Source organism: Physeter macrocephalus, chromosome 10, assembly GCF_002837175.3.
Source record: "Physeter macrocephalus isolate SW-GA chromosome 10, ASM283717v5, whole genome shotgun sequence".
Lineage (NCBI taxonomy): Eukaryota > Metazoa > Chordata > Mammalia > Artiodactyla > Physeteridae > Physeter > Physeter macrocephalus.
The window spans coordinates 52,212,670-52,240,265 of record NC_041223.1 but is presented as its reverse complement, the minus strand read 5'-3'; the positions used below and the strand labels follow the sequence as shown (position 1 = coordinate 52,240,265).

At 43.5% G+C, this 27,596-nt stretch overlaps 1 protein-coding gene across 15 annotated transcripts in view; it reads left to right on the top strand.

Moving 5' to 3' along the window:
• Positions 1–27,596, top strand: part of FOXO3 (forkhead box O3) — a 119,314-nt gene that overhangs the window by 6,985 nt on the left and 84,733 nt on the right. For 4 of the 15 annotated variants that reach the window (XR_003681510.2, XR_008618388.1, XM_028494579.2 and 1 more), the window contains exon 3: positions 25,346–25,411. The exons of 7 other annotated variants lie outside the window; for them this stretch is intronic. Coding sequence is in view for 4 of the 8 variants with exons in the window: in XM_028494579.2 (XP_028350380.1) it covers positions 25,346–25,411 (66 nt within the window). In the remaining 4 variants the exon portion in view is untranslated. Of the gene's footprint in view, positions 1–1,004; positions 1,098–13,275; positions 13,559–17,633; positions 17,740–25,345; positions 25,412–27,596 lie in introns of those variants that run through there. 4 more of the 15 variants (XR_008618389.1, XM_028494584.2, XM_028494586.2 and 1 more) reach the window with 4 other exon arrangements.

The window sequence follows — 27,596 nt, the reverse complement described above, 5'->3', positions numbered from 1 at the left end:
TAAAAAATGTTGGTTATTGTTTGAGCATCGGAAGATGGATGATTATTGATGGAGGCTGAGTGAGTGCAGTGTTTTTAAAGCTGTCTGGTGCCTATCAGAATGGGTACTTAGGAACTGTGAAGTGACAAAGGAGGCAAAAAAGAGAGAGCATTTTAACAAAAGGAGGAAGCTCTTGATTAACTGAAGTTTGTCGGATGCAAACTGTGCCAGGGAGAAAGGTGATGGCTATCTTGCAGGTTCCCTTACCTCGGGCATGAAAGTAGAAATGAATAATCAGACGTGGTTAAGAGGGGAAAAGGTTACATTTCCTTTAATTCAGATTCAGCTTACTTGGATCGCACCTGTAATTGAGCTGGTGAGTTGTCCTGTTTCCTCCTGTCTCACGCAGACCTCTAGGTCTCCAGAGTTTACCTGGTAAGGCCCATTTATTACTGATTCTCCTACACACGTCCACACATCTGTGGTTCCCATGGGTCAGGGCACAGTCACGTTAGGTAGCCATGAGTTTCTGTGGTGGTTCCTACAATTTCATAAATGTAAGATACTGTGTGAGGACTTCTGCTGCTGCTGCAGAGGATGATTCTTCAAGAGACCGAGTCTTCCTTCATGTGAGAATGTGTCCTCTCACCAATTCTTCCCAAGGTTGAAAGATGAGGGCTGACCCGCCACATAAAGCTTGCTCATGTCCTCACTGTTCTAGCTTTTTAGATGAATGCACCCAGTTCCTTTTCAACATACTGTGTTTAAAATGTTATTTTAACTGCAACTTTGATGTTTAAAAATATTTTTAACAATTTCAAAATGACAAACTCATAATAATTCCATATTGGCCTCTAATTTTGACAGCAGTCACCTTTTGGAGTAAAGGGCCAGTTACGGTCATGCCATGTATGAGGGATCCGTCTTCAGCTTGGCCCCTGTTGCTAAAATGCTGTTTTGTAATTTCCTTTGGCAGTACTGTCTTCGTCAGTGATTCTCAACTAACATACTTCCTCTTTCTACAGCAGCAGTACACCAGGGGGACTGTTTTTTTTCTTTTTCAAAGCTGTGTCATCGACCTGTGAAGTGAAGAAATTGGCCCTTTTAGACTTTGATCGGTGAGCCCCGTGTAGCAGAGAGACTCTTTTAAAAAGAAGCTGTTTGTTTTGATATGTTTATCTCCTTCTTCGAAAATGAAATGAAACTATGCAGACTTATTTTTAGGAGTTTTTAGGAGGGTTCTATTTTAAGAGAATGACACCATAGAAGAACATCTTGTAGTTAAACTTTTTAATACTCGTGATGCTTACTTAAAACCTGCAAGGTATTTTTATTTGGAAAATTAATGAAGAAGCCTTGTCCCACTAAAAAATCATTTACTTGGTTTGCAAAAAGTTTAGCACCATTCATCCAAAGATCTTTATAAAAATGCAAAGATAAGACTTTCTAGGCCAGTGCCTTCTGGGGAGGTACCCAAATTACCCATAGCTGATCAGATTCCAGATTCCCTGGGCTGGAGAGAATATGGAATTTGTTTTGTTTTCATGCTCATTCATCTTGTCTGTGAGGAACAGACTTGCTCCTATTTTTGACTCCTCATTTTTCTCCTCACCGTTTCCTGTATCACAAATAGAGGAGCCCTGAAGACCACTTTGGCTTTTTGCTGCTATAGAAGGAGCTGGGGATGACACATATGTAGGTGGGTTAGTATCAGTGGATGATACAGCTGGCGTACAGTAAGTGAGTAAAAGATTGGAAAGAAAACCTTTTTACCCGTTTGCATTTCATGCCATTTGATTCATTCAGCAAGTATGTATCAACGGCATACAGTTTGCAGGGCGTTCAATGGCATACAGTTTGCAGGGCGTTCTGCCGGGCCCAGGGATGTAGTGGTAGCACAAGGCAGATAAGGTTCCAGTTCATAGGAGTTCGTGTTCTCCTGGGGGAAGACAGAAAATAAACATGCAAATCTGTGCTCTGTAAACTTGTCCCTTCTCTTTGCCTTTTTTCCCCTCTGTACTTCTACTTTCCTTAGTGCTTCAGCTCTCTGCAGAGAAGTTACCAGCAAACGGAAAAGTCGAAGTTGAGCTCTGGCTTGGAGCTGGCTTTTAGCTCTCTGCAGATCATCTTCAGCTTGCTTTGGAGATGCAAGGCTGCTGTCACATGGCTCCTGCAGTTTGGGTCTGTTTGGGAGAAGCTGGGGCCTTCCCAGGCCCACCCGGATTAGAGCATGCCTGTGGCCCTGGACTAATCTGGGGTCTCCAATTCTGTCTTGTGGGGCTGTAGGACCGTGGGCTATAGGACCGGCCTGTCGGAGTGGATGTGGAGCCTTGATGCAGTCGAATCATCTGTATTGCTTCTTGCCTCAAATTCAGAACTAAACGAAGTCTTAAAAATCATCTAACTACTTCATTTTGCAAGTGAGGAAACAGGCCAGGAGCATATGAGGGACTACCTCAGGGACCCACAGCTAGCAGGGGTGGAGTTAAGAGTGTCTGTGTGAACTGAACCCAGGGCACTAGTGTTCTGTAATATCTGTTACTAACCATTGTGGTTTCACAGCTGTTCGAGTCATCTCCATTTCTGCAAACTCTTACTTCATTTTCTGTCCTCTGCTTCCCCTCCCCCATCCTCTAGGCTGGCTGGCAGGACAGTAGCTGTGTTTCTCTCTTTGCATTCTGCATCAGCACTCTCCACTCACCTTGCTGGAAAAACCTACTCTCTCAACCCCACCCTACCCTGCCCACCCTCTGACTCCTGTCTGTTCCTTTTGCCATTTTTCTGTGACTCCTGTATATTCTCAACTGCAGTGTAAAAGCCTTGAAAGCAAGGAAGGTGTCTAACAGACAAAAGCATTTCTGATGCTGGGATCTACTCTTGGGATCATTACGTCCTCAGCCCATGAGCTTAGCCTTGTTCTGGGACAGTGACACTGAAAGGGAATGACGTGACTCAGGAGTGGGGTGACGTCACGTGTAGAATCTTTTGGATACTTGTAGCTATGAAGGTGGCCCAGACCTTGTAGCGTTGGTGTCGATATGATGTAGTGTAATTATGAAATGATGCTCTGCTATCTAAGGCATTTCTTGTAGTGTCTTATTTCTGCAGTTCTAGTGTAGAGGTCCTTGAAAACTTCATCAGTGCCAGTCACTACCCATCACAGAAACTGAGGGAAACCTGATCTTCGGATGGCTTTTCCTTAAGAGAAGGTTGAAATCAAGTCTTCCCTCTGTGTGTGGACCCCACTTTATGCAGCATCAATATGACTGTCTAGAAAGAGTCACCATGGCATTGTTCAGCCTAAAACGTACATACTTACCCACTACAGGATCAGAGCTGTGGTGTAAAAACTAAGTTGTCCATAATGTTCTGCATTTGGGGGTATAAATCCTAGATGTACTTGAGGTTTTTTATTTATGGATTGGAAAATAGAAGTCACATATGAAGGAAGAAGAGATAGCGAGCGGTCTGAGCTGGACCTTTCCAGGGCTAGTCTGCAGCTCTTCCGAAGTAGTTTTCTGAATAGGTGGTTCAGATAGTGATTATCATAGAAGATCCCAATTCTGATTGCATCACTGCCCAGACAGGCTCAGCATCTAACCATTTTATTCTTGACTGAACAACTTTCATTTCTCAGTATTGCAGTTTCCCCAGTTGGAAAAAGAAGTATAATAACAAGCATCTGTAGAATATTGTGATGTATCACTCCTTCCTGGTGAAACACAAATGTATAATTAGAGTATGTTTAAGCTGGGCTTTTTTTTTTCACCCAAGAGTGTGCATTTTCACTTGGACCTTTTTTTGTGGTTTTAATCTTGAGGGTTTTTCTCTGGAGTGTGTTAGTCCCTACTATGGGATAACATTACAAAGTGAAGTAGACTAAGTTCTCTGGTGGCCTGTGGTACCTGCACTAATTTGCTACTTCTAAAATTGTGTCTGTGGTGAAGAAGCCAGGTTATCTTCTGGGGGCTCACCATGCCTGGGTGTCCAGATGCACCCCTGGCCTGCAGTGGAGAGGTGAGCTTAGAGCAAGGAAAGCTGTGGCACGCTTGTGGGGCAAAGCCAAGGTCAGAAGTGGCCCCTGCCACATGCAGATAAGCGAATGCGTTAGCTTTCCTCTGGAGTGAACCCGTAATAAACCCAACAGATGCCTTTGGCAGTTTTCAGTATGTGTTTTGTAATTTCTTATTTATTTCTTCGAAGACTTTTGCGTGTGTATGTGTGGGAGAATCCACATCATATTTTTCCTTGTGTTTTGGATGTCTAGTGAAATTAATAACTTGGCTCTTGAAACCTTTGAGAATTTTCTTTAAATTTAGAGCCAGCAGAGGGAGTACCCAAGTCTTTAAACTGATCTCAAGTTTTCTTTTCCCCACATAGCTAAAATAATACCTTGGTTAAAAACAACAAAAAAGGGCTTCCCTGGTGGCGCAGTGGTTGAGAGTCCGCCTGCCGATGCAGGGGACACGGGTTCGTGCCCCGGTCCGGGAAGATCCCACATGCCGCAAAGCGGCTGGGCCCGTGAGCCATGGCCGCTGAGCCTGCGCGTCCGGAGCCTGCACTCCGCAACGGGAGAGGCCACAACAGTGAGAGGCCCGCGTACCGCAAAAAAACAAACAAAAAAAAGAACTCTAATGTGCTTTCGTGTAGGCTTATGTCATTGTTAGAAAAGGATAATTTGGAGGAGGGAGTGTTTAGAAACCCAAGGTAACTTTTTTAAGAGGAAACTTTGGTCTTCTAAGACCCATGGTCCAATTCGCATCCCCAAATAGTTAAATGAAAGTGTTTTTAACTGAAAAGTGTCTTCCCCTGGCTTACATCTTTTTGCTACTCCACTCTTGATAATATATGTGAATGTTCATCTATACCTGATACCAAACTTCACAGTATGTCAAGTGTCTGGGTCAGTGGATGGTTCTGTGTTTTAGTGCTCTTTTGATTGAGACTTCTGATATTTTCCAAGATTTCATTTTCCTGTGGGTGAGAGAAAGGCAAAAGCTACATTATTCCCAATTCAGATTTAGTAGTTATGGATCCACTGGAGATGATAACTTTGACATTTTTATCATCTCAAGTTCTGTAGTTCTGTGAAGCTGTAATTTGTCATCTCCCTCCACTTTGCCCCATATTTTGGTGGTGGTGGTTTATTTTCATTTGGCAGCTGTACTGGGTTGAATAGTATCTCCCCCAAATTCATGTCCATCTGGAACCTCAGAATGTAACCTTGTTTGGAAATAGGGTCTTTTCCGGGGGTAGTTAGTTAAATTAAGATGAGGTCATATTGGATTAGTGTGGGCCCTAAATCCAATGACTTGTATCCTTATGAGGAGAGGAGAGGAGAGGACATGGTAGATGCAGAGAAGGCTGCATGAAGGCTGAGGCAGAGGTTGGAGCAATGCAGTTACAAGCCAGGGAGCATCAGACCGCTGGGAGACACCAGAAGCTAGGCAGCGGCCAGGAAGGATCCTCCCCTGGAGCCTTCAGAGGGAGCATATGGTGCTGCCCGTGCCTTTATTTTGTACTTCTAACCTCCAGCACTGTGAGAGAATAAGTTTTTGTTGTTTGAAGCCCCTAAGTTTGTGGTAATTTGTTATGGTAGCTCTAGGAAACAAACACAGAAGCACAGGGGTGGAAGAGAGGGACAGGAAGGGTTGTAGATAGAAGAGAAGAATAAAAAGGTTTTATTTTATTTTTTTAAATTGAGATATAACTGACATACAATATTATTAGTGTCAGGTGTACAACATTATGATTTGGTATTTATATGTGTTGCAAAATGATCATCACTGTAAGTCTAGTGAACATTTTTTTTTCTTGTAATGAAAACTTTTAAGATTTACTATCTTAGCAACTTTCAGATATACAAATATTAACTACAGTCACCATGCTGTATATTACATCCCCAGGACTTACTTATTTTATAACTGGAAATTTGTATCTTTTGAGCCCCTTCACATATTTTGCCCCCCCCCCCCGGCAAAAAAAAGTTTCATTGAGATTAAAATGTTAATCATTGATAGGCTACTTTCTGGTAATTTAAATTTCTTCTTTCTTCATCCTGCTTTGAGGCACAGAAGGGAGGCATGAATTCCCCTGATTTCCCAGTGAGAACTGCTACAACTCGTCCTTCTCTATTCTGGGCTCCTTCCCTAACCCTCCCACTCTCCTTACTCAATTTCTACTTTTGGGCCTCTTTCGTGAAGCTGGTGGAATGGCTGTGCTTGTGGAGTGTGGACTTGAGGTTTACTCTAGGGCCATGAAGTTCTGGCTGAGCGATTTGGTCTAGGGCCGTCAGTCTTTAAGGGCAGGGAGCAGCCTGGGTCCTCAGCGAAAGGACAGTGAATTTTGAAGAATTCTCTCTTCCATGTCCCAGTCAGGCTTGAGAAGATGGAGCCCCATCGGTTTCACTGCCATCCATGGTGGCAGTAAGGCTAATCCAGAATCCCTCTGGAGTCCCCTCAGCTCCTCCTATGCTTGGTTCAAGGCCTTTCAGAGTCTCAACACACTTGAGCCTTCAGGCTCCCGTCCCCTCTGTATACATTTATGTCCACAAAACCCAACAATTCCAATGGAGCATAGAACATAGAGTGGTTGTCCTCATCCAAGTAGCAGCAGGTATTTTCTAGGTACCTCGTAGGTGTTTGGGATGAATTATTCAGAAGTATTTAAGAATCTGCATCTGTTTTTTCTCATATTTCAAAATGATATTTTTGGGAAAAGGAGCCAGGGTTATAAGTCAACTGGAAGCACAGTTTTGTTTTTACAATAAAAAGAGGAGTTGACGCAAGATATTCTGAAGCCTAGTTATAATAATAATAATAGTAGTAGTAACTGATTTATTGAACACTTACTATGTGCCAATTACTCAGCTAGGTTTTTTACATTTAATATTGATCCTACATGATAGGCATTTAAATATAAATCCCAATTTAAAGGCAAGAAAGTGGTTCAGAGAGGTTTAAGTAAATTGCTTGGGATTCAAACCCAGATTTCTTTGAACTTTTGCCTTTTCTAGTATGTTCTGCTGCCTCCTGAGTGCAGGTGGGTCTCTTGGTAGGGGTGAGACAGCAGTAAAATTAAATAGTTCCCATTTTGTAAGTTGCTACTGTGTGCCACATTCTTTATATATATTACCATCAATCCCATTATTAATCTTTCAGAATACTGTTTTGAATGTTTATCTTCTGAACTGTGGCTCACTCTGGGTAACTAACCCATCTCTGTGTTGTTGGGGGAGTGGACAGAGACCCATGATTTAGGCTCCTGCCTCTGATTTTGCATGAGCTACTAATTTTAAGAATCCAGACAGTGCCTGGGCTTTTAGTGGGAGAGTTTGATTTGGGGATTCTCATTTCTGTTTGGACACTGCCTTGTGTAACCATGGTTTACCGTGGGTCAGATACATAGTGTATTAGTATTGAGAACTAATAGAGTGATACATGGTGTGTGGAAATCCTTTGGGTTGGGCTTTTGTCTCTGAGAAATTTCTGCCTTGGTAGAACAGAATATCTCTGTTTCTGTAGGCTTTGGGTAGGTAGATGGACAGAGATAATACCACCAAGAAAAACAGATTTCAGGGGGAAAAAAAAACCAACATTTATAAGAAGTTTCTGGCGGAAGTGTGGTTGCTGAATCAGATCTCATAATTAAAGGTATTAAGCATATTTTGTGAGGTGGTCGACCCTTTGCAATGTAGTCACTAACAGGTTTAAAAGCAGGTACTAAGACAGAAACAGAAAATGTTGCATAATGCAAGTGGCTGGCCAGGTTAAAGTGTTTATCTTATTAAGGAGCTTACTGATTTTGTCTTCAAGGTAAAATATGTATGAGTAGGACCTAAAATGATGCTTTTAATTGGCCATAGGAATGTAGCACCCATGCCCCCTGAGAAAAAATATGGCTTGCAGAACACTAATCCCGTGTGTGTGTTGGAAAAAATTTTAGAACTCTCAGTTTCACAGTAAAGATAGGTGAGTAGTGTCTGGAGAGTGTCCAGAAGATAGACTGAAACCCCGTGATAAACGTGGAGCAGGCAGAATGGCTCTGCCTGATAGCTGAATACAGCCAGGGTGTGGGGGAGGGTGACGGGGCCAGAGGCAGCTGTGAAGAAGGCGGCCTTGGCCTCTGTGGACTTTTAAAGGCACAACTCTGGGTATAGGCCTGAAGTTGAAGCAGGGCATAAAATTATATCCAGTACAACTTGTTAGATGTCTCCTTGAAAATTGGTACTACATTAAAAAGATCAAGTGGAGAGTTAAGCCGTTGATTCGCATAATTCAAATCTCAAAACTGCCTTTTTCCCTAAAGTGTCCTAATAATTAATTTCAAAAATGATAGTTCTTTCATCATAAATTATCTAGATAATTGCCTCGGTTCCATATTTCACATTAAGCTTGTCTGAGTGATGTTTAAAGCCTCCTGCTCACCTTCCTGTCCTTTCTCTTTTTTATTTTCATTTTTAGTTTACTTAATATTAAAAAAAAAAAACTCAGTATAGTTTTTCTTCTAATGCTGTAAGGGTTTCATAAAGTAAAAACACTTTCTCTAGATCTCTCCATTAGAACTTCTTGTTGATAAATTCCTTAAAAAAATTCTACCTATGGGGATATATGTATATGTATAGCTGATTCGCTTTGTTATAAAGCAGAAACTAACATACCATTGTAAAGCAATTATACTCCAATAAAGATGTTAAAAAAACAAATTCTACCTAATTTAAAACTCTGTTTTGCTGTATATTTCTTCTAGAATTTTTACCTTATGTGATAGCTGTTCTGGGGCTTCATGGCAGCCTTCATTTCCAAATCAAGGACTTGTTTTTTTTTGTTTTGTTTTGTTTAACATCTTTATTGGAGTATAACTGCTTTACAATGGTGTGTTAGTTTCTGCTTTACAACAAAGTGAATCAATTATACGTATACATATGTTCCCATATCTCTTCCCTCTTGCATCTCCCTCCGGCGGACCCTCCCTATCCCACCCCTCTAGGTGGTCACAAAGCACCTAGCTGATCTCCCTGTGCCATGCGGCTGCTTCGCACCCTTCATACTTTTTGTTTTTCTTCTTCTTTCACCAGGCGGTAGGATGAGAAGGGATATACCATTATTCACTAGTTATTTGTCAGAATAGTCCCATTAACAGCATCAATTTGCCATATGTGAATATACCTATCATGTAAATAGTGGCCCATAGACTACATTTTAAGCAAGGTCATTTTTTTTAAAAAAGTAAAAAATTGAAACTCTGAGTCCAAGCATTCTCCTGAATTTCTTTAAAAGAACAATGATCAGATATATATACTACTATGTATAAAATAGCTAACTAATGAGAACCTGCTGTATAGCACAGGGAATTGTACTCAATGCTCTGTGGTGACCTAAATGGGAAGGAAATCCAAAAAAGAGGGGATATATGTATACATATAGCTGCTTCACTTTGCTGTATATCAGAAACTAACACAACACTGTAAAGCAGCTATACTCCAATAAAAATTAATTAATTAAAAAAAAAACAATGATCATTTATTTGGGGTGCATCATTTGTGTAACCCTGAGAAACCCAGAGTGTGCCTTGGAAATGTTGTGGGCTTGATTCTTTTAAAGTTGTCTTCCAGCTGACATGGGTGTGAGCATGCTTGCTTTAGCACGCTTGGGCTCTTAAGCTCCTGATAGATAGCTTCCTAGGTGAGCTAGTATACTGTTTCTTGAAATTAGTGACCTGGATCAGACCTTCTATCTACAACCCTGTCCAATACAGATAAGCTTACAGCCTTCTATTTGAATAGATGCATGTCCTCTGCTGAACTGAATTATCTAAATCAGTCCTGTTTAGTCCCCTTCCTTTCCAAGAAAGATCCTTTTTTTCAGGCTGAAAGTCTAGGTGATCTGGGCCATATGTTAGGCTTTACCACATTCAACCTTCATGTTAGTTGCCAAGGTGAAATTTATCATCCAGTATATTTTGGCCGCACTGCATGGCTTGCTGGATCTTAGTTCCCCAACCAGCGATTGAACCCAGGCCCTCGGCAGTGAAAGTGTGGAATCCTAACCATTGGACTGCCAGGGGAATTCCCTGGCATCCGATTGTAGGCATCTTTTAGTAGGTGTTCTTTGGGAGGAGGGAGCGGTTTATTCTGATCGTCTCATAAAATCAGGGAATGCTTCAAGTTAATTTGTGGGCAGTCAGTACTGAATTAAGTGGAGTACCATGTGTCAAATTAGGAAAGCTAACTTAAGGTGTTAGTGAAAGCTACCATCTTCCCAACTGATTTTAACATAATGACTTAACAAGTGAATGTTTTTATCAAAAATTACTATTCTCATTTTTAAGATGCAGATTTTCCCACATCTTGGTTTTCTAATCACATCAAAGGCTTTAAATTGATGGATAGTTTTAACTGTTAGCGCAGTGGGATAACATCTGGTTTTTCTCTCTGGGCTCTCCCAGTGTTTGTCCTGTTGTGAGCAAAGATAATTTTCACCTGACGTCTGTCTGCGTTACCTGCGCTGAGATTCCCTGCTCTGTCCACCGACCACCAACACTGCATTCTTCTAACTGGTCTGTTTTGTGTTCATCGTTCTGCCTTAAACAGAATCATAAAGCTTTCAGATATCTTTTCCGGCTTGTTACCTCATGCATCTGTGCTTAGTCAAGAAGGAAGAGAAGAAAATAACTCTATCTTCGTTTTATCATCTGCATCACACGATTTTACAACTTTGAAAACTCACTTGTCAGTGTGGTTACTGGGGAGATAAGTTCAATTACCAAGGGCTCTGAGAGTTACTGCTGCAGTCTCTTCCCTCTTGCCTCCCTTTTGGAAAAGAAAAACATTTAACTTTGCTCAGTGATACATTTTATTGTTTTTCCGGTGCATGATTTCCAAGTTGAACGTTTAGAGGATTTGTTTGTGAGACATTTAAAGCTCTTTGCCTCAAGTTCCTAGTTATTAACTCTTCTGAAAAGAAATAGTACCATTTTAAAAAAGGTTTCCTGATATGTCCTTTGGACTGTTGCCATGTCTTTGGCAGTTGAGGGTACTTCCTTGATTATCTAGCTGTTTCTGATTTTTGAACCTAAGACTGCCAGTGTTGTGTTGATCCTTAGGTAGTCTCAGAATCTAAGAGCCTCAGTTTTACTTTTCCTAGTCATTCCCAGCTGCTTTCCCATTCTTTCTTGTTTTGTGTCATTAGACATTATCTAAAGAGGTCTTACTGCCCTTCTTCTCTCTTTCCCGTCACCCATTATTTCTCTGTGACCTTCCTCCTGCATCAGTGGCTTTCAGTCTTGGCCGTATTTGAGAATCATGGGCAAGGTTTGGAAAACATCAGTGTCGAGGTCCCATCCGAAACCAATTAGGTCAGAACCTCTAGGTGTGGAGCCCGGGCATCTATATTTTTTAAAGCTGCCACGTAGTTACAATGTACAGTTAGGGTTGAGAACACTGTCTTAGAAAAATGAGAGATTTTGGCTGTGGAAGTTATCAACCAATTTAGTAATGACTTTTAGGCCTATTTCCACCCTATTCTCCATGGGGAGATTACAAGGTAGAGTTTGCTCCCTGGAAGCTCCATATAAAAAGGAAGGAACGCTATCAAATTGGGATCTAAGAGAACAGTTGGCTTCTAAGACAAGGGCATCGTTGTTTAATAAACTGTGTTTAGGATTTCCTCTCTACTTTCTTTTGTGTAAATGAATGTGGTGTCTTTAAAATTTTCCAACCCCCACTCATTTTTCTAGTCTCCACTGGACCTTAGTTAACTAATTTTGAAGTTTTCAGGCATTCCTAAGAAGAGATGGTGCTATTTTGAGTCATTGTATGTTTCTTGAAATCTGAGACACAGAAACTCACTCTTTGTGCAACCTAATCTGATATACTAGAGGGTTCTACCATGTTCTGATTCATTAAGCTAGTGCTTCTCAAAGCATCGTCTTCACACCAGCATCATCACCTAGGAACCTGTTGGAAATTCAGATTCTTGGGCTCACCCCAAACATATTGAATCAGAAAGTCTGGACTCAGCAATCTGTGCTGTCACAAGGTGTTCAGGTAATTCTGCTGCAAGCTGAAGTTTGAGAATCTCTGCTTTTAGTCATTTGCGGAGTCCAGAATTCTTCTGGGTACAGATTAGGAGTCAAAAATCAAATTTTTCGTGCCATCTTAACTTCAGAGGCCTGATAAGAGTAGGAAAAGATGAACAGAGAGCTTGCAGTGGTATCTGTGGAGATGTAACAGAGTTCTTAGCCCTAGAATAGACTTTGCACAGATCCTTATTGCTGTGTAGCTTTCTGTGCAGTCAAGGGCACCAACCTCCCCCCTCCCCAAGACAACAATAATAGACGATGCACTCAGGTGCACAGAGGAAGTTACGTGTTCATCCTAGTGTGTATACTGTGTTCAGAGGACTCACGTTTAGGTTGGATTCTTATAGTTTTGTGATCTTTTCCCCGTGCTTGTTTGTTTTGGTCTTTGGGGAATGTTCCTAGTTTAAGACCAGCGTTGGACAGGGGGAGTAGTCAGTCGCCTGACTCATCCACAGACAGACGTGGGACATGTGGGAGAGAGATAAGATTAAAATGTGCTGGGTGTAATCAGTGTGAGAGGGTGAGTGAAGTGAAGGGGAAGGTGATGCTGCTTTCGTGCTGAGGTCGAGGCGAGGCATTGGCAAGGAGGCGGCACGTGCATCTTGGCCCAGAGTCCTGCAGGACACATGGCCTCTCCCACCACAGGTGAAGCCAGGTAAAACAAGTGTTGGTTTTTTTTTTTTTTTTTTTTTTTTTTTGTGGTACGCGGGCCTTTCACTGTTGTGGCCTCTCCCGTTGCGGAGCACAGGCTCCGGACACGCAGGCTCAGCGGCCATGGCTCACGGGCCTAGCCATTCCACGGCATGTGGGATCTTCCCGGACCGGGGCACGAACCCGTGTCCCCTGCATCGGCAGGCAGACTCTCAACCACTGTGCCACCAGGGAAGCCCTAAAAAACAAGTTATTGTTGCTTGTCAGTATCCCTGGATTCTGGAGTCCATTAAACAGGGCCTCATGATCAGCCATATCAAACACAGCTGATGGCTTTAGGAATATAAATAGTGCAAAGAACAGTCAGTTGGCCAGGTCTTGGAAGTTCATTTCAGGACCTCCTAGCAGCTGCTTCAGAATGTTGCCTGAGATTCATAAATACTCTTATATCTGACACTTAAAAAAAACAACAAACCAGGATTAGTTTGGATTACAAATTCTTCTGCTGTTAGTAGCATACCTTTTCCTCCACGAAGCTCTATCCGAGATGACGTGGCTTGGGTGCTGAACTTCAGAGGGACAGTAGTCTGGGTTTTCTTCTCAGGAATGGGGAGGGCAGGCAAGTTAGTCTCCTCAGATTCACCAAGAGTCTTGGGAAGGAGCAAGAAGGCAGGTCCAGGTGCTGGAACATCAGAAGGTTCGCGCAGTGGTGGGGAAAGCTGCATTGGGAGACTTAACGTCTGGAGCCAGAATTTGGAGGAGAGTCCGAAATATGGTGACCTTAACACCGTGAGCAGAATTCAAAACTGGGCTCCAGGAGCGCGCAGGCCTTTCAAAGAAGTCAGAGGTCAGTCAGCTGGTGGGAATCTCAGCGCTTGCGGCGGTGGGATGCTTCCCAAAGCGGCCACTGCTCACAGAGGAAATGAACATGTTAGTTCACTTCCATTTTGGTTTTCCTAAAAGATGGGCTGCTGCTTGCATGTTTGGGGGATGGGGTGGTGGTGGTGTATGTTGGAAGAAATTCTGACATTAAGGACGCATTTACAGAGGAGTAAAGTGCCTTAAGGAACAATCTGGCTCATAAGAAAAAGCTTGCCTGGCAGCCGTGTAGAAGGCTTGGCTCCCAGCCCAAGGATCAGAGGGATCTGAGTCCTCAGCTCCTATGGCCCAGAACTGAAGATGGAAATCAGGGACATCAATCTGCTCGACCTCTCTTCAGAAATCCCTTCTGGGAGGCTGTAGAGGAGGCCTTTGGTTTTGAGGATAAGGTCCCTGAGCCCTGACTTCTACGGGGAAGGTTGTAGTTGAAGTTAGAAAGCTTTTATCCCCTCCCCACAAAAAGGGCAAAAACAGTTTAAAGCTGCATTGGTGCGAATGGGTGTGATGTGTGCAGACACAACCTTAGGCTGACCTATCATTTTCATGGCTGCAACTAAAAGCTACTGTTAATTGAACAGTTATTATGGGCCAGGCACTGCTGTGGGCTTTATGCTTATCAGCTCTTCTTTACAGATGGGGAGACTGAGGTACGGGGTGGCTTTGTAACTTAGCCAAGGCCATACACTTGGTAAGTGATAGAGGTGGGATACCTCTATCAGCATGCCTCTACTTTGACTAAATAAAGTCCAAAATCAATAACTAATCCCAGCTTTAGGGATTTTGATTTCATAAAACTGCCTGAGACCTCACTGGGCTCTTCTTTCCTACCATATCTCTTGTTTAGGTTTAAGAGAGGAAGGAGAGGAGTTTGCATGATCTCTTTTAAAGATGAGGCAGTTGTGTTATACCTGGCTGGTTGCTCTTTCAGAACCCAGGAAGAACAGACTTGAGTGTGTGCTTGTAGACAAGCACCCACAGTGAATGCAGAGCCTTTTAAGACTTGCACTCCTGTGAAGTGTAACTATTCTTCGGGATGGGACTCTCCGAACTGCCTGTTCTCTCCAGGCTGCAAAGCAGATGTAAGCGATATTCCTTGCACTCTTCACCCCCAGAGGAAAAAGGAGATACCACCTTTCTTTCTTTCTTTGTTGGTTTGGCATAGGCCATTTATTCACTAACCACGGAAGCAAAAGTGCCTACCAGCTTCATTTAGATTAAATATAGGGCTCATCCTAAACACCTTGTTTTCCATATGTGAGGGGCAGGCCCAGCAGGCTGTGACGTGTCCTGGTGAGTGGAAGTGATGGGGAAGCATGTGCTAAGAAGGCCACAGCGCCCAGCCCCGTGTGCTGGTGGGAGATACTTTTTCATCCCAGAAGTCATGTGGAAGTCTTTGTATCTAGTTGGAAGAACTCAGAAACATCTCTTTTCTTAGTCGTCTGACTAGTAATATTTTTGAAAGAGGTTGGAATTTTTAAAAATGAAAATTTTGCATTCTGCCTGTAAACAGAGATGTCCTAAGAGACCTAAAAGAAAATACATGAGGTGTTCGTAAGATAATGCATTTATCCTATTTAACTTCATACCTTCCAGTTAGGTTTTTGTGCAGATGATGAGTGACTCCTTCAGAAGATGTTAAGGAGTGGGGTTATTCCCTTTCTGAAGAGACAGTTTTCAGGGCATACTTTTGATATTCTGTTTTTCCCTACTTCCTGGATATTAAGATAGGAAAGCCACGTCTGACGCCCAAAAAGCAGTGCAGATCAGACCACCCCTCGATCTGTTATTCACCACCTGTGTGAGGTGTATCTGCCAGCCCAGTACTCCTGACTCTTAGTAGCTAGCCCACCCTTCTCGGCAGCCCCACTGTATGTACCTAACATTCCCCCGTTCATCTCACCCGGGCCCTGTTTCCTTAGGGATTTTCTAGGGGAGGACTAATCTGAGAAGCAAATTAATGCTGAATTCATAACGGAACCTCTGAGTTCTGGAACTGAATGCCTTGGATGTCGTCTGACTTATCCCTTTATTTTCTGGGTGAGGAAATTGAAGATGAGAGATGTAAAGCACACAGGGAGGCCACTCTTAGTTATGCGCTGCCTCAGTAGTCACCACAGTCACTTTTCCAGAGGACAGCCCTCTGCACCATCTCACGAGGGTCTGTGCACCTGCCAGTACCTGCCTGGACAGGTTCCTCAGTTCAGACAGCCCTGCATTATTCTCTAGGGAGGAACAGGGTGTTTCATTTCACTGTGGTCAGTGTGGAGGCATTCTGTGGAAATGCACCTGTGGGAGACCCGCAGGCAGCCAAAATGCTGCCTTATAAACCTCCAGACCTTGAAGAATGACTGTCTGGTGGCAGCCCTATAATCAGGAGTTATGGGGGCCTGAGTTTTCTGAAGCGGTTGTAACTTGGAGGCCTGTGACTTTGGGAGAGAGTTACACTGCATGCAATGTTTCCAAGAATTAGTTACTTTGTGCCAGAGGAGTGGGCACAGTTAGCTGGATCAGTGGCTTTAACTGGCAGCGGTTTGCTGCAAGGGAAGCTCACGGTTCCATCAGTCTTAATGCTGAGCGGCCCATACGTCGCATACTATTGAGTAGACTTGGATATATTTTATTGAGAATTAAGTCCCCAAAGCAGCTTTCTGTAACTATTAAAGTCTGATGGATAATGCTAAGCTCTATTGTAGGCACTGGAAAGTTTCGGTAGTCTTTGGAACAAGCAGTTTCTTTGGCTTTGGCCTTGAGAGCAGAAGTGCCACTTCTGGTCACTTTTAATGTTACCAGGAACTTTCAGACTCAGTACTGATTATTGACAGGTTTGTAGCAAATGAGATTTCTAATGTGGTGGTGAATTAATCTATATGTGCCTTAAAGGTGAACTAAAAATACAGCAAATTATCTGAATAAAACTTACGTGAACATAATTTTTTTTAGTCACACAAATTGTTGGAAGCTCTGGTCCCTCCCCAGCAGGTTGCTGGCAGTGGTGCTATAGCTTCTATAGCTTGGGCCAGGGTCTGGGTCTTACCCCAGGGCTCACGTGACATGGTCATTTAGGGACAGGACAATGGGAATGTGCTGCCTGGGTCACAGCCACAATTATTCATTCATCTGCTTTCACTCAGCCAACGTGGTGATGCGTGGAAGACCAAGAAGTGGGCGTTGCCTTTATGAGTATACAGTGTACTGAATGGTAGGGATGTGCACAGAACGTTGCCCCTTTTCTTCGGAGGCTGCACTGAGGAAGCCCACTGTGGGCCCAGCGTCTGTCTTGCCTGGAAAGAAGGGAAGTCTTGCTGAGCTGTGCATCCTGGCTTGTATTTCTGCCCATCCTTCATTATTTTCACCTCTGATAATGACACTTCTGACAGTACAGTGTGTTGCTGGAGTTCACTTTCCTTTGTTGATGAAAGTATTACAGTAATCAAAGAATTCCTTGCAGAACTTTTGCAACCCTCAAGGAAAAGTGATAAAACACAGACCCCGCTTGATAGATTGCAGGGTATGGGGAGGAGGGAGTTGTCCTTCCTTTCATTTTGGCTTGGCTATTTGTTTGTGTAGCTGTGAAAAAACACTGAGTCTGCTTTTTGTAAAGGAGATAGCTTGGCTCATCCCTAACATGCAGAGTGTTGGGTGAATTAATGAGTGGAAGGCACATAATAATATGTGGCACTTATGTAGTCTTTTGATGATTTCACCTAGAATCTTGCCATCTGGAAACTTGCATTTACTAGGACGCAGAGCCAATTTTGGCTGATACTGAGTCCAATGTGTACTTAAAAGTGGTTTAGATTTTCATTTGGCTAAAACCTAGGAGGTTGTAGACTAATAGAATAATAATAATGATAGCTTTTCCTAAGAAGCCCTGAATAGCCTCAGAAGCACTCTAATGGGAGGTAAAAGGCAGGAATCTTATTCTGTTTCATAGCAATGAAATAGAAACTTGGTAGCCTGCACAGGGTCATAGAGCTGTCCCTTTTGAAATGAGAAGTTGAATTCACGATCCCTATGGCTTTGACTCTTGGCTTTGCCCCCAGGCACTGCTGTCTCCAGAGTTTCCAGACCATGAAGAATCTTTGCCATCTTATTTTCCCAGTCCTCTGGAGTGAAGGTTTCCCACCTGGAGTTTGAATTCTGCTGAAGGTGCCTACATCCAAGCCTGATAGATCTCAAAGTGGGTCGGGGTTCGCGGGTCACTTGGCCTGGGGACCAGCTGCTGACTTTAGTTTGGAGCCCAGCTGGCAGTGCATCCGTGACTCCCTCACTCTCTGGGAGGGCCCTCTGCACTTCTCAGCACTTCAGCAGGGTGTGGCTGCGCTCTTTTTCCCAAGACAGCTGAGAGCCTCTGCAAGGTGTGCCACCTGTTCTCCCCCGATTTAGAGATGCCTTTCACCTCCCATTAGAGTGCTGCTAAGGGCGACTTAGGAAAAGCTATCGTTATTATTTATTATTCTGTTAGTCTACAGTCTCCTCGGTTTTAGCCAAATGAAAATCTAAACTGCTTTAAATACGCGTTGGATTTGGTATCATCCCGAGTAGGCTTGCACAGAGTGATGGAGTGTGCTGCCCCAGGCATCCATGTCCCATATTCTGGCTGCTGCCCTCATGCATCCTTTAGGGGTACATGGGAGAGAAGTGAGGGGCACAGGCCTAAGTTTGCTTCCACCTCATTCCCGTCCCACATGAGAATGTGGGCTGCTTGCTGCTGCTCCTGCTCCAAAGCAGGCTCCTTGCCTTATTATTGTTGGTCTGGAAACCATCATAGCTCTGCCATTTCCCGGGTGGACTCAAGCCTACGGAAAAGCAAAACCACATTTCCCTAAAAGGGGTTAATTTCAAATTTAAGTTTGTTTATGCTCCTTTTATACCACAGTGGCAACTTAGAAAGACATATGCAGTGTGAAAGGATGAAACCTGAGGGCAAAGGACGATATAGTAGTTGACAGGTGCCAAAGTTAGGCCACACATTTGGCTCTTGAGTTTCACAGCAGCTGAAAAGAAAAGGGACTTAAGATCAGCTTCCAAATTTGTAATTGCCTTTAAATAAAAACAGATCCGTTTCACAGAAGAAGCATGGCTTCTTCTGTTACTGAGGAACTTTTTCCCTAAGGACGTCCTAAAGAGAACACTGATCTAATAGGTGACATTCTCCTATTTGAAACTTAGTTCTCAAAGGTAATGAGCCATTCCGTTTGTTGGAGTGTTCTCTCCTCACTGGTGTATTTGTGTGTCTGTCTGTCTAGTCTGGTAAATCCATTGCTGACATACCAGGAGTTTGGTTGGGTGTGTGTGGCTCCAGACTTCGGGAGTGACTAGGACTTACAGACGAAGCCGTATGGATCAGGTTCTTTGAGAAAGTCCTTGGAGTAGCCCAGGACAGGAAACTGAGGCTGGTGGGAAGACTGAGGAATGAGAAGAGGCGGGCTGAAGGCAGATGTCTCAGTATAGGGAATTGCATCGACGGAGAAGAAGTCCAGGGACTTAGCAGAAGGGGAACGCCAGGGAGCAGTTGGTGTTCACCTCAGCGCGTTGGTGGAGTCTAGCCTCTGGCAGGACCTGGGCTGTGAGACCAGACTGGTTGTCCAGACGCAGGCCTCAGGGAAGGGACCAGGGAGTCAGCAAGGAAAGCGTGTTCAAGTTTATTGAGGACTGTCCTCATGATGAACCTGAAGAGAAGATGATTCCTTTTTTAGTTGCTGAAGAAACTGAAGCTCAGAGCTGGGTCTGGCCCCAGATTTGTTCAGTGGGCGTTTGGTGCACCCAGTCTGGCTCCTGAGTGGCAGTGAGTGCAGGCCCAGTCTGCCCGCTCCACCTCCTGGCTCCCCCTTCTCTATCAGAGGTCCCTGTTATTTAGAACAGTTGCTCAGGGCTGGAATAAGCCTCCGGGTGACAGATGAAGGGATCCTGAGACTGCTTCTCTCTGGGCAAAGTTGGTCCCAGAACTGCTCAAGGGAGTGAGGTAGTTCCATGGAAAGGCGGCAGATACAGGGGTTGAGGGGGGTGGGGCGCCAGGCGGCACCCGGGGCTTTGTGCGCCCACTGGTGGTGCACATATCATGCTGATTCTTACAAAAATATATACATGTGTACACACACACACATGCACACACACACACACACACACACACACACACACACACACACACAAGTTCTGCAGCTTGCCTTTGAAGTGAAAGCTGGGGCTCAGTGCTGTCCTTGTTTTTTCTCCCCTCCATTTTAGGCCAATCCATGTTCCTGCGAACAGACAAGGCATTGTTTAAAGTACAGTGTGCTGTCCTGCTTTTGCGTTGTCACCAGAAACCCTTGACGAAACGTTTAATTTCTCTCTGAGGTTATCTAAACTTAGTCAACTTGCCTGATGGTACATTGGGTTCTGGAACCTGGAACTTTCTTTTTGCCCACCCCTGTTGCGTTAAGTCAGTCATAGAACACAGAGATATTTTTCTAGAAAACTTAAGGATTCCTGCACTTGGAGATGACTCAGACCAGTGTTTCCAAACTAGTTATATTAACTGGAATACATGCTGGAGAAGGGCTTCGCCTTCTCTTCCCTGCTCTAGCTTTTCACTGGTCTAGCTGTCTGTCCTGTTACCCTGTTTGCAGTAAGGCCAAAGGGACCTGTCTCCTAAGTGTAAGGTTCCGTTTAAAAGTGAAGATACTTTTTAAGGCTACTTTAACAGAGTTAAAAGCTTTTAAGTTCTTGTGACAATCTGCTAACCAGCTGCATTGCCTGTGACCTCATTTAAGAACGTTTTGTGTCATCATCTTTTGATAAATTCAACAAAGGTAGAGATGATAGGTGTGAGTTAAGTAGTTAAATTGCTTTTGAACTGTACATTAAAAAAAAATTCCATTCACTTTTTCCCCTCATTTGGGCTTACTCTTTTTGCAAGTGTGCTGATTCATCGGCATGGACCATGGACTGGATATCATAGTATTTTTTAAGCTGGACTGTATGAAAACCTAAGATTTACAAAAAAAAAACCCCATAAAAACCCCACATAGGGCTTCCCTGGTGGCGCAGTGGTTGAGAGTCCGCCTGCCGATGCAGGGGATACGGGTTCGTGCCCTGGTCCGGGAGGATCCCACATGCCGCGGAGCGGCTGGGCCCGTGAGCCATGGCCGCTGAGCCTGCGCGTCCGGAGCCTGTGCTCCGCAACGGGAGAGGCCGCGGCAGTGAGAGGCCCGCGTACCACAAAAAAAAAAAAACAAAAAAACCCACATAACTGAGGTTGTTGTACCATTGCATTTATTTAATCAGCTGTTACATTAAAAAAAAATCAGATTTCCGAAATGCAGTTAGAGTCAACTTTACAAGAATGCATTTGTTATACAAAATGAGATGTGCATGCACAGACCCAGACCCAGTTTTCCCTTCTTCCCTGTGGTCAGCACTGCTGCTGCTTTATAACCCCCAGCCTCCCTCTTTCCCCCGCCCTAAGAGGCAGAGGCGAAGAAGAGACTAGAACGTCAGGGCACATGGAGACTGTCCTTGTGGTGGGTGGAGATGAAGCGTCCTGCTGGCGGGGAGGCAGCGGTCTGGGCTGGGGAAACAAGCCAGCTCCATGGCGCCTTGTGCTTGTGCTGGAAGCCTCCGCGGGGTGCTTTCTGCCCGGCTGGGGTGATTTTCTGCACCTAGGTGGAAGAAAGAAAGGGAGTTTGCTCTGGTGTGACTGGAAAATGGAAAAGCTTGAAGGGATGCTGCCAGTTTTTGATGGAAAGTCATGACAATATCTTAGTTCCTTAACATTTTTTAGGTAAACATAGTGTTGTAGGTTCCACAGTAGAATAGTTAAACCTTGAAATCCCTGAGGATCATTCCTAAGACAAAACAGCCGACGCTGTTTTTGGTCCCGTGGGGTGGGGTGGTTTGATCGGGGCGCGTTTTGAGGAGCAGAGGGGTGGCACCGTGCACAGTGCCTGGCACCATTCCTGTGGGCCACTCCACATGTAGCCACTTGCCATGTTCCCGCTTTGCTGAACTTCTTCAGAAAATTACTGTTTTTGAAGAAAGAAAATCTGAGTGGTGGAGAGAAATATAGGCTGTATTTAAGCTGGCCTTTGTAATTTTTCCTGGGCACACACAGCCCATACTTTGGAGCTCCGTGACGTCAACGCCCCTGCCTGGGGGTCGGGAGTCTTGACCAGTCAGGCCTTGGCTGCCCTGGGCCACACAGACGCATGCCTGAGCCGGGTCCTTGTTTACTTCCTCCTGGTGCTGGGACATCGAGTACTAAGAAGGACCGCACGCCTGCACAAAAGCTCCTGCCAGCACGCTCAGCCCTGCCATTCCTGACTGTCTTGGAAAGCGCTCCATCCTCGAGGCAGGCTTTTGTTCTTCGAGTGCAGGCTTTTTTCCCCAGCTACATACCCTTTTCCAGATTCCAAAGCAGACCCCACGCCCACTCCCCTGCAATCTAGCCCCGAGCAGGGTCCTCAGCTTCAGCGGCTGTGAACTTTCAGAGCAGGAGGACAGGGTAATAACTTTCTCAGTGCTCTGTGGTGACCTAAATGGGAAGGAAATCCAAAAAAGAGGGGATACATGTATACGTATAGCTGAGTCACTTTGCTGTACGGTAGAAACTAACACAACATTGTAAAGCAGCTATACTCCAATGAAAATTTTAAAAAAATACTTTAATTAGAGGAAAGGAAAGAGGTAATGGATAGACAAAATAAAAGTACTTATTTACAGACTATATTGGCCAAGGATTATGGATAGAGAATTGAGGCTGATGTTTCTGTCAAAATTTTGGATGCCATGTTCACAGATTCTATCATGGTTCACAAAATGTGCAGCCTTTCTCATTTTACTCTTGGCATTATTTTGGCTCTTTTATGAGACTCATATTACTGCTTTCAGACTGGAGAGAGTAATAGCGCTTATTCTAGGCTGGCCTCCTCATTCGATAGACTAAACTGAGGCCTACGACTTGAGGTGGGCTCAGAGCACCCAGCTAGTGGGTTAGGCAGAGCCAGCAGGAAACTGAATTCTCACTCCAGCCTTTTCCTTTAGAATAAGTTGCTGCTTGCCTTTGTGACTGTTATATAAAGACCTGCCTGGGGCATGGGTAGGGACTGGGGCCTGGGGGCATGGAGAGTTCCTTTTACCTCTGGAGCATTTAGAGTTTCTCATTCACAGCCCAGGTGTAGCTGGGACTCACTGGGAGCTCTTTCAGAACCTCTATTTTTCTATTTAACTTTGCACCCATTAGTGGGGGGCGAAGGGTGGTCCATTTACATTCAGGATAACCATACCCATTACAGCTGGGCAGCCCTCCTGAATCTAAGTACCACATGAGGGATGTTCTTTATATCTGTTAGAACAGTGTTTCCCAAACTGTATTCCCCTGAAAATAGTAGTAGGCTTCATGATTTGGGCAGTTAGGTTGAACAAAATTTAAGTGATATATTTTATTTTATTTTCCTCATAGGACTTCTTGAGGCAGTCTCATCACACCCTTTTGGTGGTAAAGTCACTCAGGAGTCAGCTTGAAACCCCAAATTCTGAGTAATCAGAAGGATGAGAACCAAATTTAACGTAGCCCTGAAGTTCACTTTGGGGTCAGGCATTCAGGAAGCAGCACATAAAAATTTGCTTGGATACAGTTTCCTCATAGTTCTTTCCTCATAGTTCTTCAGCAGCTTGAAATAACATCTTGAGCTGGCAGTAAACAGAAATCTCAGGTTATCATTTTTCTTTCCATCTGATTGAACAAGTTATTGTTGTAGGGAGGTGAAACAAAACAAAACTTTGTGTTCATGAAGCCGAGATCTGCATTTCAGTTACTTATACGTTCCAGTTACTTTGAGAGAAAGAAATAGTGGTATTCTTAAAAAGTTTTATGTACATGTTTTAAAGTTCACCATTGCTGCCTTTTTATTTAGAAAAAAGTTTGGAAAATTGTGGTGTCTTGATTCAAAGGAAATACTGCTCAGCAATAAAAAGGAACAGCCACTGATACAAAACATGGATGACCCTCAAACATGCAGAAGGACATGCTGTTTGATTTCATTTATATGAAGTTCTAGAAAAGGCAAAACTAGCCCATGGTGACAGAAAGCAGATCAGTGATTACCAGGGGCCATGGGGGTAGAGGACTGACTGCAAAAAGGGCATAAGGGAACTTTCTAGGGACATGAAAACGTTCTGCATAGTTATGGTGGTGGTCACATTGGTGTATACATTTGCCACAGTTCATCTAGCTGTGTGCTGAAAATGAGTGCATTTTTTGTTGTGTAAATTATGTGTCAGTAAAGTTGATTTAAGAAGAAGAGAAAGTTTAGAAAGACTATGATTGGAATTTGTGTAGCTCGAAGAACAAATCGTGCATTTTGGCCAGTTTTTCAGCACTGTAATGTAAGCCTGGCCCTTTGCTTTCACATGTCGTCAGTTATTCCTGTGTTCATGAGGCTGCCCATCTCTTCTGCTTTCCCACTCTTTTTGTGATTTGAGCTTTAGAAATTCTTTCCTTTCAGGAACTTACAGTCCTTGTTAGTAGTCAGCAAAAATGCGTTTTAAATTCACCTGAAATTATTTTTCATCTAGGAGGTTGTGTAAGCATTAGTGGTTTTCTGGAATGGAGGTGTGGTAGAAGCATGAGTGTGTGTGTGTGGGAAGAGGGTGTGTGTCCTTAGATAATTGTGCCATGGTTCCTCACACCTGTCTAAGCTTCTGTGTGAATAGTAAAAGAAAGTGTCATGAATTTTGCTTCTGGCATTTGTCTGCCACAGCTGGGGCCTAGGGTTGCACGTTTGTTGTGGTTTCCGAGTCTCTGAGAAGCCATTTGTTGAGAATGGTCGTGCGGCTGGTAATTCAGCGGGTAAGGGGCGGAGGATGGTTCTCAGCGCTTTCATTATTCTCCAGTCTTTAATCTGAATCCCATTAGAAATTAGGGCATTTTTCTAGTGTGTTCACAGAGAAGTGGATGCATGCTTAGGAGTGTATGATTTAGTGGGTAATTTGAACATCTAGGTATCAGGAATACTGTTGAGTGTTTTTAAAGTTCAGGTCCTCCATGTATAATCAAAGCGGGCTCTAAGAAAGAATGAACTTGTTCTTAATGGATCATGTTAGCTGGATTTGGTTCAAGTGTTTTTTCTTAGAAGGGAGGATTACACGTTATAGTAACAAGATGTTCTTTTATTTCCTAGTTTATCAAAAGGTGTTGATTGTGAAATAGGGTGTGCAGATACTTTCGATCTTACTGTTTTTAAATAGATGAGTTCAAAAGAGTGAGAAAAGGTTGTGTCAGAAGGTGAACTGCGCCAGAGGAGAACTAAATAATTGGGGTTGGGGGAGGGAAAAGTAAATATTCTTTTCCCTTGTTGTGTATTTCTCTTGGACATCTTTTGGTTGTGTGCTTGTGTTGTGTTTTTGTTAACTGGCTTTCTTAAGACTGCGAGGGCAGAGTGGAGAGGTGGTGCAGAGCTGTATGCAGATGTTCTTCCCTCTTTCTGGTTCTTCCCTCCCCAAAAAGTTGTTGGCAAATTAATTTCAAGGGAGCGGGGAGGGAAATGGGCCACTTGAGCTTTTTAGATTGGTTTGAGCTGTATATTTGTTTACAAAATGAAAGCAGGTGAAGTTTGTGCAACTTTAGAGAAGAAAGGAGGAGAGTCCCCTTTCTCCTCCTTCCCCCTCTCAGGAGAGATGTTAGAAAATCAAAAGCTTATTTTACACCCCTGTGGTTTAGAAGCCAAATAAAGAAAACTGCTGGCGAATGAGTGGAGTTTTGGCTTCTTATTAATAGAATCAAGATGTGAACTGGCCTCCTGACCCCCGGCAGCGCCGTGCAGGTTCCTGGGGTTCCTGTAAGGTGAGCGGCCTCAGCCCCATTTCCCTCCATGGGTTCGCCTCCCTCTCAAGGCCTTTCTTCCCTGGGCTTGGCCCTGCTGATTTTGTACTCCTTCTTCAGACTCTAAGAATGTGTATGGCAGACCGGGGCTCTGCTTCCCTGGTGGTGGCCCCGGGAGCCTCAGGGCCTGGCTGTCCTGTCGCAGTGACCGGGTGGGGGTAGTTCAGCACAGCCAGGCCTCGTCCCGAATCTGGCTTTGTTGGCACTGGCAGAGACCCAGCTCTTTCCCAACTGCCTCCTGCCTCCCTTGTGCTGCGGGATAAGAACTAAGAACGGGCTTCACCTGAGCGGTTTTGTGCTTGTAGAAACCATTTCAGAACGTGGGTTAGTGGTCTGCAGTGTCAGGGAAACTGTGTGATTTTGGTGGAGACATTTGTGATCCAGAGTATTTTCATGGTGGTTTCCCAAACAACACTAGCAAGAACTAAGAGTTCAGTTTATCCTCTTGGTATTTTAATGTTGTTCTCAAGGAGAGTTGTTTTTTTTTTTTTTTTTTTTTTTTTGAGGCGTGACTTCCATCCTTCCCGCTCCCCTCTGCCCCAAGCAGCTGGGTTTTGCAAACCTTTGTCAAGCCACATGTTGTTGAGGTCAAAAGCCTGCTGCTTATTTTTGCTGAGTTTATGAGAGGTGTGAGCATGTAGTGTTTTTAGGTAGTGCTGTGGAATGCAAATTGAGTTGTCAAGAATACTGGAAGTATTTCTGAAGAAGGAGATAGGGTGAAAATACTTTTCATTATAACTGTCACCTCTCTAACTCTTCAACTTGAGCTGAATTTAACAATATAGAAAAACTTTGGTGCTTATTATATTGAATTCATTTCCTAAGCATTGTCATTGTTTTATATGAAATACAGCATAAGTTTCGTTATTAAAAAACTCAACAAATGCTATTGGGTACAGGGGACGCTTTTGCCCTTTCATTATTTGATGTTTTCTCTGTCTCAGAAACATGTCTTTCTAGAGGGGAGGGCAAGTTTGTTAATGCAATTCCCAAAGATTGGCTATTTACTCTAGGACAGAAAGGCATAGTGAGAGCAGAAACGTCATAGAATCTGCCTTCTTATGTTCCCCATTCCTAGGACTTTAGGATAAAACCTGCTTTTATGTTTACAGTAATTGCTGTCTAAGGGAGTTTTTGTACACATGTGAAATCATAATGACCTCTGTAAGACCACGTGTTATGAGTGCCTTGCTGGTGTTATCATGCCAAGCTGCCATTTTATCTTGTTAGTGATAAGCTTCATAGTTCTGCTGGAAATTGATTTTGTGTTAAGGCAAAATACAGGGTCAAGTATAGAATATTTCAAGATTCCAGTAAAATAAATATTTTATTTTACTTTTTAAATTTTTATTTATTTTTTGCCTGTGCTGCGTGGCTTGCAGGATCTTCATTCCCCGACCAGGGCTTGAACCCGGGCCACGGCAGTGAAAGCGCCAAGTCCTAACCACTGGACCACCAGGGAACTCCCTAAAATAAGTATTTTAATGGTGGCAGCCTGGTTCTCTGTCATTCTGTCAGACTCTGCCTAGACCCTGGTTCCTTTCTCCTGTCCTTTTTGTTTAAGCTTACCTTTTTGTTTTTTTCCCCCTACAATGTTCTCTTTTTTTAGAATGCTCCCCAAACTTATAATCTGTCAGTATGTATTATTTTACCGTAAAGGTCAAATGCTTTATTTTCTACATGTCTCCTCTCCATTCCATTATCCCATAGCATTGAAAACATTTTTATAATACCATTTTTGCTATTATTTATGTATTATTAACAGACCCCTTTGAGAAAGTTGTACTGCCTACTCCAGAAAAATGTGGTTACATAAGACATTTTGCATGCAATTTGCATATAATTTCAGGGGTTTATGAATGCTCTAAGTCCCATCCGTGGACTTCTGGTTAATACCCTAATTTAAAAAAATATATTGCTCAAAGTAAAAGTAGGAATGTGGACTTGGAGATATAGGGGAAAAAAACCATGTCCAGATTACTTGAAGAGTTATGGGTTGATGAACGATGAACCTCTCAAGTATGTTTTGTAAGCAGGGAAGCAAAATGTTTGTTTGTGAAGGGGTGGGAAAATTTAAGCAGGAAATGGAAATCTCAGATAGGAGCACTGAGCAGGGCCATTCAGGGGAAAGAGGAGGTCACTGTGC